This window comes from Martes martes (genome assembly GCF_963455335.1).
Source record: "Martes martes genome assembly, chromosome: 6".
Taxonomy (NCBI): domain Eukaryota; kingdom Metazoa; phylum Chordata; class Mammalia; order Carnivora; family Mustelidae; genus Martes; species Martes martes.
In genome coordinates, this window is record NC_137893.1 from 113439357 (window position 1) to 113454413 (window position 15057).

The 15057-nt window shown below is 38.4% G+C and overlaps 1 protein-coding gene across 1 annotated transcript in view; it reads left to right on the plus strand.

Annotated features, from left to right (window-relative positions):
- Positions 1–15057, plus strand: part of KCNQ5 (potassium voltage-gated channel subfamily Q member 5) — a gene marked incomplete at its 5' end in the record, with an annotated part of 518313 nt that overhangs the window by 434111 nt on the left and 69145 nt on the right. Inside the window, 2 exons of the mRNA XM_080805542.1 lie at positions 1440–1535; positions 12328–12422. Of these exons, the coding sequence (XP_080661668.1) occupies positions 1440–1535; positions 12328–12422 (191 nt within the window). The remainder of the gene's footprint in view (positions 1–1439; positions 1536–12327; positions 12423–15057) is intronic.

Genomic DNA, 15057 nt, shown 5'->3' on the forward strand with positions numbered 1-15057 from the left:
ATATTAAACATAATTGCATTAGTAATTATCTGGTTTTTGTCACAGATATACTCAGAATTGTGACATCTAAGATAAGAAGGAAGGTTAAAGGTGACCTAGAGTCCATAAATATCTCCCCCAAGTTGTCATCCAGCCGAGACCTCACACCTCCTATCGATGAAAACCCCACCATCCGCCCCAGGAGCCTAGACCATCTTTGACCTACTTTAAAAATATAAAGACAAGAAAAACAACCATTCCCTATCTACAACAAATACTGACTCAATGCTTCTAAGACATCCATCTCTAGCCTAAGGGTCAGACTCCTTGAAGTTTAATAAAAAGGTAATAATTTATAGCAAGCAAGTAAAACCACAGACTTGAAAGCAGGGGAGCTCCATGTCCCATGCCAATAAAGTGGAGACTTACAGACAAAGCCCAGAGACTGAATTTCACAAGCCCCAAAAGCCAACCCAAGGCTGAAACAAAGCATCTCAATTCCATGGATGTTAGACCAAAGCAAACTGAAAAGACAGAGGCATTTCAAAGAGCCAGGATTTTGGCAGCTCCAAGTGATAAGCAGAAAGAAGCAAACCAGCCAAAAGTACTAATATAAACATAGGAGGGACAACCCGTCTCACTAACCCCAAAATCTCAATAGGTGAGCTAAAACCAAAAAGGTAAGGAGTGCTACACGTGTGAGATCAAAACTCAGGGAAGCAGGACTGTGCTTTGCAATAACCCACGCTCTTGTCTTTATTATATAAACAGGCAAAATGGAAAACTTTCTGTCTTCAAAACTGAGTGGCTAGCTGTCTCCCCCACCTCTTTCACTTTAATTTGGTAGGTGTAGAATTGTTGCATCATGGAGAATTAAGCTGGGGCAGATTTTAAATATACCCCCACCATTTCAAGAGTGGGAAAATATAAAATTTCATAGTATCATCAAAGTGCTAGAAAAACTCTCATGTCCACAGTAGCGAGACATTAATTGTCCCAGATTTTAAACCCACCTCTGTCCAGAACCAGAATTCCTACCCTCTAAATTCCATCATGCCCCCTAATTCCAAATGGATACAAGCATTTACTCTAACTTAAGCATAAAGAAGTGTCATGGAGAAAGCCACACAAAAAAACATTTTCCAAAATTACAGTTTTTATTTATGATTATGCTACCCCTTACCACACTATAAGAAATCATAAATGGCATTTGCCTGGTTGATTTACTAAAGAGCAAAAGTTGTTACCTTTCTTGACAGTCTTGCCTCAAAACTCGCCATTGCCAATGGTGTTATAACAGAGGTAAATAGTATTTGTTTTAATAAGTAATATGTTTACAAACAGGTTGCACAGTGTTTGTCTTTTCTCAGACTCATTTTAAGATTTTTTTTTAATATTTGTCTTACTTAATAGTCCTTTTGAAAAAAAATTTTTAGTACTATTTTTGTATTTTATTCCAGGGCATTCTTGGCTCAGGTTTTGCATTAAAAGTACAAGAACAGCACCGCCAGAAACACTTCGAGAAAAGAAGGAACCCAGCTGCCAACCTCATTCAGGTAAATGTCAGTGTAATAGGTTGAGGGCAACATCTGTCTCTGTGAGTGCTTGCTGGGTCGTTCTCGGTCTTTGTGCTTCACTGCTTAGTAGAGCTACTGATTTGTTTTGTTCGTAAAAATGAGATTGGAACTTAATGTACAGTCTTAGATTTGGGTAGACATTCCCCCCTCCCCCAGCAAGAAAAATATATGTTTTCAGTAAATGCCCCATGCGTTGCTCAAATTTATTAACCATGCCAGCGAGGACCTGCGGAGGTTAGCAGTTGTGTCGGGCCTGGAATGACCTCATGTATCTTACGGGTGACTTGATGAAATATAATTGATCATTAAGAATGGAGCAGAACATGCCATTGTTCCCTGCATTGCGATTACTTTCACCAGGCAGATGTGGGCCGCCGTTCTGAAGAACAGCGTATTTGTTTAGGATGTCAAGGTTTACTGCCCATGGGATTGCTTTTAATGCCACCTAGAGCAATAACTTGAAATAGTTCATTCCATTTTAAGAGCTGGTGGGATTATGGAATATGTCAATGTTTGAGAATATGAACTAATACGCGTATGATTTGAAGCTACCTCATAATATAAGGCTGTTTAATGTTTCATTTTCTTTTCAATAACTCTGGGTTGGCTTCAGCATTAAAAACAAATGCTTCTCCTATTGCCATCCACATCTTTTGAGAATAGAACCACCTTAAAACCAGGTTGCTTAAGAATCACAAGGTATATTCTTCTCTAAATCCATGCCGTGAAGCTGGTATTTAATTATGGAGACAATGATTCTACAAAATGAGATTTCTTCCCTTCCTGACAAGCAGTGGGAGACACAGAACTTCTAAACTGTTGGGGTTTGGTGTGGCGATCTGAGACGTTCGGAGATTTGTCTTCATGAGGTAGTGACAAACACACTGTTTTAATTTAGACTGTAGGCTTAAGTGGGTGTGTTGGTGAGGGATGACCACCACACAGGCCTACCTTTAGCTTTTGTGTGTGGCTGTAATATGCAGGTCCTCCAACAGAAATGGAGTAGGGGAAAAAGCGGGGAGGGTGGTTCAGTTACATGAAAGACATCGTTCTGTATCTAATGATGAAATAAGTGTTAATTTTTTAAGTCAAACTACTCTATGACTATTGACAGACCATTGGGCATGCTTTCTAATGCAAACCATCTCTATTTTTTTTTTTAAAGAGCATTAAAGAGAAATGTTGTTCTCTTAGAGAAAGAGATTCGTAAGTAGTAGAAGTTTCAGATCTGAAGCCAAGTGATAATCACCATAATGGAAAGAGGTGTCACACACTTGAGTATGCACACAAGACACGTGAGGCCCACACTCCTAGCCTTTCATCCTCTGGTGCTTCGTAACCACTTAGGAAGTGTTGCCACACTTTCAGTGAATTTTTTGTCTTACTATTTTTATCTTTTAATTATCTTTCCTTCTCATCTTTTAATTCTAGAAGTGTTTTCCAACTTGCGAGTGCACAAGTTATTCTATGGGTTCCTTACATCCGTCCGGGCACCAGTCCCTATCTATATATGAAACCACCATATATCTTACCCTTATCAGGACTCCTTGCTCTCAGGAGAATGGAGATATTGTTATCACAAGTAAAGTTCACGTGTATTTAAAATCTTTACTAAAGTATTTATTGATTTTTCTATTGTATAATTTCTCAAACAACATACACTCAAAATATAACCACTTCTAGGCACAGATCCTTGATACTTCTGGATATATCAAAAAGCATTTTGGAGTATCAGCTGTTCTGTTAGAAAGTGAGCCCTTTGAGGTATTTCTCATGCGTGTATCCCTTGTGATGATACAGAACTCTGCCAACAGCTACATATGGCTATTTAAACTTACAAATTCAATTCCTCAGTGGCACTAGCCAGATCTCAAGAGGTCAGTAGTAATATGATAGATATTAGCTACCATATTGTACAAGAAAGATATACAGAATATTGGAGGAACTTCCCTGATCTAACTTATCAACTACTAAATTGTGCAAAAACAATTTCCAATTGAACTTGAAAACATATTGCTACTCTTGTAGCAAATCATTAGACCTGAGGTGTTTATATGTCCACAGCTAAAGCCAGACAAGGCCTTCTTCTCAGGTAACCCATAAAAGGTGAGAGGCAGACTGAACAGTTTTGCTTAGAGATCTAGAAGTTCATTTTATGGAACTGAGTTATGTAATAAATACTGTGACCAATAATTAAACACGTATAAATAAGCTTTTGCATAGCAAAAGAAACCATCAACAAAATGACAAAGCAACCTACTTAGAATGGGAGAAGATATTTACAAGTGATATATTCAATAAGGAGGTAATATCCAAAATATAAAAGAACTTACACAACTCAACACCAAAAAAAAAAAAAAAAAAGCAATCCTATTAAAAATTCAGCAGAGGACCTGAACAGTTTTCCAAAGAAGACATACAGATGACCAACAAACACATGAAAAGACGCTCAACATCACTCATCATTGGAATGCAAACCAAAACCACAATGAGCAATCCTTCCTCACACCTGTCAGAATGACTAAAATCAAAAAGACAAGAAATAACACATGTTGGCAAGGATGTGGAGAAAAAGGAACCCTTGTGCACCGTTGGGAATGCAAACTGGTGAAACCACTGTGGTGAACAGTATGGAGGTTCCTCAAAAAGTTAAAAATAGAGGGGCACCTGGGTGGCTCAGTTAAGTTAAGCCTCTGCCTTCAGCTCAGGTCATGATCTCAGGGTCCTGGGATCAAGCCCCACATCGGGCTCTCTGCTCAGCAGGTAGCCTGCTTCCCCCTCTCCCTCTGCCTGCCTCTCTGCCTACTTGTGATCTGTCTCTCTGCAAATAAATAAATAAAATCTTTAAAAAAAATAGCATATGATCCAGTAATTCCACTACTGGGTATTTACCCAAAGAAAACAAAAACACTAATCTGAAAAGATATGTACACTCCTATGCTTATTGCAGCATTACTTACAATAGCCAATATATGAAAGCAACCCAAATTGTCCATCAACAGATGAATGGATAAAGAAGATGTGGTATACTTATATGATGGAATATTACTCACCCATTAAAAAGGAGTGGCCTCTTGCCATTTGTGACAAGAATGGACCTAGAGTGTATTACGCTAGTGAAATAAGTCAGACAAAGACAATACCATATGATTTCACTTATATGTAGAATCTAAAAAATAAAACAAATGAACAAACAGACAAAACAGAAATGGACCCATAAATACAGAGAACAAACTGATTGTTGCCAGAGGGGAGGGAGCTAAGAGATTGGGCAAAATGGGTGAAGGTCAGTGGGAGGTACATGCTTCCATTTATAGAATGAATAAGTCATGGGGATGAAAGATACAGCGGATGACATATAGTCAATTGTATTGTGATAGCATCATATGGTGACAGGTGGGAACTGCACTTGTGGGGAACACAGTGTAATGTATAGAACTGTCAGGTCACTCTGTTGCACACCTGAAACTAATGTAACAGTGTGTGTCAACTATGCTTCAATAAAAAATAAAAATTAAGTTCGTGCAAATATAGGTAATATTTGGGAAATCATTAATTTTTCTTTTACTTAAAACTCCAGCTTGTGTATTATGCTGAACAAAAAATAGTATAAAATGAAAGGCTTAAAATGTTCAAGAATACCTTTACAATCTAATCATAGTTTCATTTATCAAAGAGTCTACACATTTGAAAGGAAATTGTTCTCCCCCATCCAAATGCAATTGATTTTTTTACTAGACATAGCAATACTAATATAATTATTAAATGTTTTCGTTGTTCTTCCTTGCTGTAATCCTTCGCCAGAATTCAGAATTTTAAGCTCTGATTATACAGTGCAACACATCATTTTTAAGGATGCAGTAGATTGAAAAGCAATCCTCACTTGCTGATCCATTTATTTTCTCACCCAATAAACTTTCCTTGATTTGCTGAGCACACAAAGCTCAAGACCAAGAGTAATGTCGTTTGTTTTAGGCCAAAGCCACTGTCTTTCTCAAAGGGCACTGAAGGAGACTAGACTTACCGCGGTGATCACTTCACATATATACAAATATCAAATCGTTATGCTGTATACCTGAAACCAATGTTATATGCCAATTATATTTCAATTAAAAATTAACATAAGTTTTTTTAAAAAGGCAGTGAGATGCCCAAATTGCTTTGTCATTTGGTTGGTGAGACAATTAAATTAACCAGCCTTTCTGGGTTTTAGAGAAAAGTTAAAAACCCCAGCAGCTTTCAGCATAGTTAGCTATGTCAATATCTTTGCATGATTTATTTAAATTAAATTTTCATTTCGAGTGGAGTGCTCTGGGAAAAGAAAGCAGCTTGAATACCTGCCCAAATGTCACAACTTTTATTAATAACGCCCAAGACTTGCAAAGTATTTTTCAGTTTGCTGGGTGTTTCTAATACGGGATGTCACTTGATCTCCAGGCCAAGCCTAGGAAGAGCTAGGACTCAGCCCCTGGGGTCTGAATCATAACGCATTACTCCTCTCAGATAGCAACAGTTGTGTCCTCATTTATGCGTCACTGAAGTCTTGAGGCTAGCATTTAAAGGTACTTCAAAAATGCCATGTTAGGGGGTTCACTTTAAGAAAGATTGGACCAGCTCAGGATGGAGCCAAGATGCTTGCTGGAAACAGAAACAGGGGAATTAAGTGAAAATTTGTGAAGTGGATGCTGACAGACAGGCTTATTTTCCTGAAGGGAAGAGACTAGAAGAGACTGCTGTGGGGATGTTATGTGGCCTAAAAGAAAAAAAAATTATATATTGAGACTTTGGCTTCCACCAGAGTTTACCCTGAAGTAAGGCCAGCAGTCAATATACTGAAACCTTATTCAGAGCTTATATAATCTTTTTTAGTGCTTTATTCATATATGAGAACAGCCTGACAGAAACTTTCCTAGATATGCAAAACATGATGGCAGGGGGGAAAAAAGGAAGGAAGAAAAGAAGAGAAAAGAAAAAAGAAAAGAAAGAAAAGAAAATGGAACAGAGCTAAATCTGTGAAAACCTCCTGGAAATTAGAAGGAAAAGATAGAGATAGAAAATAAGATTAAAAAATACATATATATAGGAAACTTGGAGGACACTGCCAGGAGATCAGATATCCAACTAATACCTCAAAAAGAGCACAGGGAAATTAAGGGAGGATTTTAGCAAAGAAATTTTACATTATGATTCTCCAGAACAGAGTGGTCACAATACAAAGGCTCACCAAGTGCCCAGCACTGCACACAAAAGAGCAGTTGCAAAAAAGGAACTCTTACATGTCTTCTGGGTAGGATGTATCCAAAGTCTCAAGGATTAAGATGGCATTAGCTTTCTCATTAGTAACCCTAAAATAAAAGACAATGCAGCAATACTTTCCAAATTTGGGACACCTGGATGGCTCCGTTGGTTAAGCATCTGCCTTCAGCTCAGGTCCTGATCCAGGGTCCAGGGATGGAATCTTGCAACAGGCTCCTTGCTCAGTGAGCAGCCTGCTTCTCCCTCTGTCTGCTGCTTCCCCCTGCTTGTGTGCACTCTCTCTCTCTCTTTCTTTGAAAAATAAATAAAATATTTTTTAAAAATACTTTCAAAATTTTTGGATGGGAAATTATTTCCAATCTAAAATTCTACACTCAGCCAAACTATTCACTGAGTGTGAAAATAGCATAAAGACACTTTTAGACATCTAAGATCTCAAAACTTTACCTACCATTTACCTTTATTCAAGAAGTTCCTTGGGGTGTGGGTGTGTGTGTGTGTGTGTGTGTGTGTGTCTCACATCTTCTTTGTCCATTCATCCATTAATAAGACACTTAGATTGTTTCCACATTTAGGGTGCTGTGGATAGTGTGGCAGTGAACACGGGTGTGCAGATAGCTCTTTGATATCCCGTTTTCATTTCCTTTGGATATAAACCCAGAAGTGAAATTGCTGGATCATAATGGTAGTTCTACTTTTTATTCTTTGAGGAGGGGCCGTCTTGTTTTCCACAGTGGTATATGTATACAATGGAATGTTATTTCGACCATGTGAAGCGTGGAAATTCTACAACTGGTGACAACATAGATGGACTCTGAAGGCATTATGCTAAGTGAAATAGCCAGACAGGAAAAGACAAATACTGTGTGGTCTCACTTATATATGGAATCTAAATTTTTTTCAAGTCCAGCTCCTAGAAACAGAGTAAAAAGTGGTTGCCAGGAGCTGGAGGGTTGGGGAAATAAAGTCAAAGGGTAAAAACTTTCAACTATAAGATGAATAAGGTCTGAGGATCTAATGTACAACATAGTGATGATAGTTGATAACACTGTATTATATCATTGAAATCTGCTAACAGAGTAGAAATTAACTGTTTTCACAAAAAAAAAAAAAAAGGAAGAAGACAACGAAGATAAAGGTGTGGGGGGTAATACATACATATATCAAATCACCATGATTTACACTTCACTTGTCTTACAGTTTTATGTCAGTTATACCTAAATAAAGCTGAATTTTTTTTAAAAAAGGGAAGCTACTTGGATAGAATTATTCTTCTAAAACAAGAAGCTAAACGAAGAAAGAGACACAGGATTCAAGAAAGAAGAGATCCTACCCAGGAAAGAGTCAAGGGAATCTCCAGGATGATAGGAAGGGAAGTCCCAGAACAAAAGCTCCAGCAGGCCTCAGGAGGCTGCAGAACTCCAGGAAAAAGCTCTCCAAGGAAATAAAAAAAATGAAACTGACAGATTTCATGATGTACTTGACAAGTGGAGTTTTAGAGTTCTGTTAGTTGGGAAATGTATTCACAAGAGGTACACAAGAGGTATAAAAGCAAACTGAGAAATTGAACTAGGGCAATAATTGCTCTAAGACAAAACGAAACTCTATATATAGGAAAGTAAAAGAAGTCCTGGTACACCCCATGGCTGAACTAGGAACAGTAGTTACACAGTGCAAATGCTAAAGAGCAGCTTAACTAAAAATTGTTGTTTGGCTAAGAGGAGAAGAAGAGGATGTGTGAGTGAGCTGCCATTATTTTTCATGGCGGGAAGCTAATTGGTAATGCCTAAAATTGAAATATCAAGAAATACAAGTCTGAGGACAATCCTTAAAAATAAGAATTCTTAAAAATAGAAACAATAGCTCTAAGAGCTGAAGGGGGTTTAACTCGAACGAACAAAAATTAGTGAGAAGCAAGCTGGGGAAAGGGATTGCTGGTTTTCTCCCTAAATCTTTTTGTTCTCTGACTTCTTAAAGTCTATACCTTGAAAATAATCAGTTCCATGTTAATTATACCTTTGAAAGGTGACCTGAAACTAAAATTTCCAGAAAGGGTCAAATGTGCCACAGCTGTAATACTCCAGACAATACAAAGTAAATACTCCCTTTAAAAACTTAATTATACTGATATTTTACTTACAATTATAGACCAAAGTTTGAATTTGCTGGGCAGCCTAAAGTACCAGGGTCACCTGATAAATGATAAATTTGGCTTTCATTTAGTTTCTTGTTGGCCTATCCTTTGGAGTACATATGCTATGTCAATTAAATCCTTCTGGGGCATTATTCATCTCTTGCCAGCCACCGTGTGATTTTGGCCTTAAATATAGGAATATCAGCTACTTGATCATATGGTCGTGGCCTTGAGGTTCAGGTACTGGAAGCAGTTAGTTGAGAGTGCAAGCTAAGGATGGGACAAAGTTATTAAGATTGTAAGACTAATGAAGTTGCGCTTTCCACTTCCATCTTTACCATTAACTAGTATCAGCTGCTCTACAGACGCCACTTGCTCCTTCTGTATCTTCCATTTATAAGACATTTTTAGGAGAAGAGTAATGAAGGGAATAAGAGCTTAGCTCCTGAGATCAACTTGATAAAAAAAGAGCAAGACATCAGGTCTCATTTTTAAGAAAATCTTAATTTTCTAAAAGAGTCCTCTTTCATCCCTAGTTCTTTGTAACATGGGCAGGTAATGTCTTGATCCCATTTTTTGTTGTATTGTTTGGGATTTTTTTTCACTGGTATCTAATAACGCACAGACTTGCTGGGTTCTTCTAAGTTCTGCACAGGTCTTGCTTTCAACACATCTGGGTTCACATCTGTATGATGCCTACTGTGAGAATTGTTTAATTGAAACAGCCATGTAGACCATCAGAGCACTGGAGGTTCCCTGGGCCTCATGACATAAGTAACTGCGATAATAAACCCATGTGTTTCATCGATTACTCTAGGTTACTCTGGAAATTGTGTTTAAACATTATTTGCAAAAACGAATATTTCAAGATGATATGATAATTGTTTTACTCTCTTTAAGATGCCAAGATGCTTAGCATAAGTTCTAACAGATTTGCAGGCTAAATCAACAATGAGCCACGTAAGCAAAGCTCCAGGCAAGGAACCCTGCTTCAGTTATTTAAGCCTTTCTTAATAATATTTTTTTTAAATACCCTTGGGTCTTTTCCTACTTTTTTATATCACTTCCTGAACATTTTACTGAAGTATAATGTGCATACAGAATAGAACACATATCTAAAGAGAACTGAGCACTCCTGTGTAACCAGCACCCAGATAAAGAAATAGAACATGACCAGTACCTCCTATGTATCCTTTCTCAATCACTGTTCCCCAAGGGACACCACTGTGCTGCCTTCCAACAGCATAGATGAGATGGAATCACACAGCCTTTCCGCTTCTGTGTCTTGTCTCCTTCACTCAACATGATTCATATCAAGTTCATCCATCATTGAGCATGGTTCTAGTGATGGTTGAGCATGGTTCTATAATGATGGTTGAGCATGATTCTAGTGATGGTTGGGCATGGTTCTAGTGATGGTTGGGTATGGTTCTAGTGATGGTTGGGCGTGGTTCTAGTGGTGGTTGGCCATGGTTCTAGTGTACTCTTACTGTAGACTGTTCCACTATGTTAATGTACCACATTAACTATTTATTCTTCTATGGGTAGCTGTTTGAGCATTTCCAGCTTTGGTTTATTAAAAGCAGAGCAGCTTTGCACATTATAGTATGTATCTTTTGACAAACATATACAAGCACATCTATTGAGTATGTAAGTAGGAATGTGTAGCTGGATCATAAGGTATGTCTACACATTCAGGTTTAATCAATAGTGCCAAACAGTTTCCCAGAGTTGTTGGGTCAACTTTTAACTCCTTTTGTTCAGGGCATATTTATTTAATGATATTCTCAAGAAGAGGCATATTATTAGATCACTGTTCTTTTCATTGGAAGTTTCAAAATCATGAATGATGATTATTCAGTAGGGATATGACCCATTTAAATGAATCTGCCACAGAAAGTAGAATGCTTTGATTTATGAATTATAATAAAAAAATTTTCTCTCAGGATATTGGAGTAAACACTTGGTCATTAGAAATGTTTGCAGACTTATTACAAAGGAAAAAAATTCGCTACCATCTATATAGAAAGTAAGTTCGGGCAATCTCTTAAATGGACAGTTCGAAGGGAAATTTCCAGCAACAGTCATTATGTAGTAAGCAAAGGACAACGGAGGGATTCTCAGACCAAGAACCAGGCAATCTGAGATAATGTCTCAAATCTACCAACCTTGTGTAAACCTCTTAATTTATCTGAGCCTTCATTCTTCTCTTCTACAAAATAAGAGTCTAAATCCACATTCTGAGTGTAAGGATTACATGAAAATACATTGTATTATATATGTCAGTGGTAATTATATTAAACAGGGAGAGCTTTTTTTTTTTACCTTTATTAATTTATTTGACAGGGAGAGAGAGAGAGCACAAGCAGGCAGAGTAGCAGGCAGAGGGAGAGGGAGAAGCAGGCTCCCTGCAGAGTAAGGAGCCTGACATGGGGCTTGATCCCAGGACCCTGGGATCATAACCTAAGCTGAAGGCAGTTGTTTAACCAACTGAGCCACCCAGGAGCCCCTAGAGAGAGAGCTTATGTTTTACATCAAAAACCTGTAACATATGGGACACCTGGGTAGCTCAGTCAGTTAAGCGTCTGCCTTCAGCTCGGTCATGATCCCAGGGTTCTGGGATCTAGTTCCACATCAGGCTCCTTGCTTGGTGGGGAGCCTGCTTCTCTCTCTGCCTGATGCTCCCCCTGCTTGTTCTCTCTCTCTGACAAATAAATAAATAAAATCTTTTTTTTAATTACAAAATTACATAACATATTCTTAGACCATGACATTAAATTTTAAACTTTCCAATTATATTCCTAGAGAGTACACTTTCCCTGTCTTGTTTTAGCCCTGCTTTTTGTGATCAGCTGTCCCCATTTTTAGCATTAGTATTACACAGTCCAACATCAGGGAATTATACTAATTCATGTACGTTAATGATCCTTATGGTCATTAGTTTACTAGCTGGTTTACTATTAGTTTACTGGTTGCATTGCGGGTTGTCAGTAGTGCTTTGCCATTATCTTAGCAAATCGTGACTAAAGATGTGCATTGCGTTCCCGGAATGTATGCTCTTGCTCAGATAGTTTACCTCAGATAATGCCGTCTCTTTTCCTAGCCAATTCACAGATTGCTTTATGTCATACTTTTTGGTACTTTTATAGTCTGGTGTGAGTTGTTTTGAAAACCAATTCCACTGATGTGGCAGAATATGTTTAACGGCCGGCTGAAAATGCCAAAGTCGTCGTCTTCACCGTCTGGGCATTGATCGGGGCCAAGTATGACAAAGATAAGATTCTGAATATATATTACCTTAATAATCTCCCCTTTCATTTTATTCTATTTTCTCCTCTCTTTTGTTTCTCTTTTTTATGTCCCCACATATGCCACATGCAGTGCGTTTGGCGTAGTTACGCAGCCGACGAGAAGTCTGTTTCCATTGCCACCTGGAAGCCACATTTGAAGGCCTTGCACACCTGCAGCCCTACCAAGTAGGTATCAGTGTGACAGCTGGTGCTGTCATTGAGCCTCTTCATGTTCGGAAAACAAACCACACACACACACACACACACACACACACACACACACACGAACATGCTCACGCACACACGCACATGTTGATTTTTGTCTTATTCTCTGTTGCCCTTTGAGAGATTCAAACCTGTTCAGTAGCAACTCCGGCACAAAACTAAATGGATTCAGCATCATTCCTCACCACTCACAGACTGAGCTTAAAGATTAAAGAAATTCAAACTTTTATAGAGCTTGGTTGCTACTATTTTATGCTTATTTTCTAATAAATCATTTCCTAAAGCCCACCGAAATTCTAAAAGTAAACCACCATGGTTCTTGGAAAACAGCAATTATTTAAACTCCATCCATCACCTGACCGCAAGCGTGGAGCCCTTTGAGAGCAATGTATCTTTGCACAAAGTCCCTCAATGTCATTTCTCATCTGGATCCTCTCAGAGGATGGGTCCTGGAGCTTTTCACTTGCTGAGCAAGCTAGTATCCATAGCAAAAGAGTCCTAAGAGGATTACAGCGTACAGTGAAGCAATGGGGCCAGCCAGATTAAAATTTGAAATTAGCATTCAAAATTGGAAAGTAATATGGCTTCCATACACATTTCGTTGGCCCAAACAAATCGCCTGGCCAGGCCTCAATTCAAAGGGGACAGGAAAGTCCTCCCATGTGCCTGGAAAGAGAAGAGAACCAAAAAAATTATGAACAGCACTCATGGTTACCACAATGATCTTTAACTTTAAAAAAAAAGTCCTTAGTCCTGGAATCCTGGACTCTAGTTCAACTAACAGAACATACTTAATCAAAATCACTGTCTCATTAAAGAAATCTTCATCGAAACAACCAAAGCATGTAAGCCAAGGGAAAGGCTTTCTGTGTGTCACCCCTCTTGATTGCAATGGTCAGTTCCTCAGGTTCTTCAAAAGTTACCAAAGTGCTCATTTACTTAGTACTTGAGAACACCTGCTGTTCCCCTTCACAGTCCAACAAAACCTTAAGCCTACTAGTGGCTTCATGGGATACAAGGCATCCCACTACTGTGATTCAATCAGAGAAACGTCTTTCTTACTTGATGCGGAAGAGAAACCAGCTGGGGAACCCTTCATGACTTATTGCCTGGAACTGACGTCTCAGAGGAGATTTGTGCTGCTTCGGTGCACACACTGTTAGGAAGCCATACATCTTTCATTAACTGTCAGGATCTGTTACATTGCTTCCCTGATCCTCCCCGGGCCCCATCCACAAAGTGAAGGACGAGAGGTGAGCAAGAGAACTTCTAAGCTCTGACAGGACATGTCTCCTAAAAGTTGGGGTCAAAAGTTCCTCAGCACCTGTGATAGAGATATTCATAGAACTCCAGGCCTTCAGAGGGGATGAAACCTTAGCAAGGAGTGAAGCATGGATGCTGTCGAATGAAGGCATGCATGAGAAGTCTCTTTTCGTGTAGATCTTAAAATTGAGTTTACTTTCCTTTATTGAGTATGAGACTCCTTCGGAGTTGTGGTAATATTTAAAAAAAAAAATCTATTCCTTGGGGGCAATGAATCAGAAATGGGAATTGTACAGAAATTGCATTTCTTGTACTCATGAAGGTTTCTAGGTATATCTGTGAGAGGAAGACTAGTAGAAGAAACAAAAAGAAGGTTCTTGAGTGACAGAAGAGAGTGGGCTATTATCATGTGATAATTCGGCTTTCCGCTTCCTGAAGTTTTTAGGTTAAAGTCATTCTGGGGCCTGGAAAAAATTATTGAATAATAAGTCAAATTCTTTCAGTGCATAAACTATTATTTTACTTCATGATTTCTCTTATTTCCGCTGAAATTTTCCATTTTAAATGGGGAGAGGGAAAGGAAGGAAGAGGAGGATTTATGCAAACACCTATATTCATGTTGTTCCACGCTGGCTGTCAGCCATCCTCCTCATTGTCTTTTCCCAGCATCGCCCCCCCCCTTTAACTGCTGAGTCTCGACCCCATTTACTGAATACCAGGTACTTGTCCTGAATGACACGGCCATCTCTGGCAAAGTTCGTGGGAACCTGAATATCCTAACATCTCTCCCTGTTACTGTTCCAAATTGTGTGGTTCTTAATCTTTATTATTGTTGTTGGTTTTGTTAAACCACCAAAAAAAAAAAAATCAGTGCAAAGAAAAAAAAATCAAAATTTTGCCTTCAAATTGAATGTATTCACAGACTCTGTGAAGCCAAGTTCAGAACCTTTGCTTTAGAACGCGAACTTGCTTTAATCAAGTTTGTAGATCTGTGAGGGATATTTTTACATTTATAATTAACTGGCTTTACTGAGTGCAGAGTGATGTAATAAGAAATGGACTGAAACTTCTTTTTATTTATATAGTGTATTTCGTATAACATTCAGAGTTTAAGAACTTCTGAAGAGATGATTCATTCATTCATGTGTGCATTCATTAAATAACTATTCATCTGTTATTTTGCAAGGCACTGTTCCAGGCACTAGAAGTGTAGCAGTGAAAGGGGGGGAAAATGGCTTTAGGGAATGTATATTCAAGGGACACTGGGAAGAGAAAATAAATAAATAAATAAATAAATAAATAAATGTCATACAGTAGGGTAAGGAGAACAGTA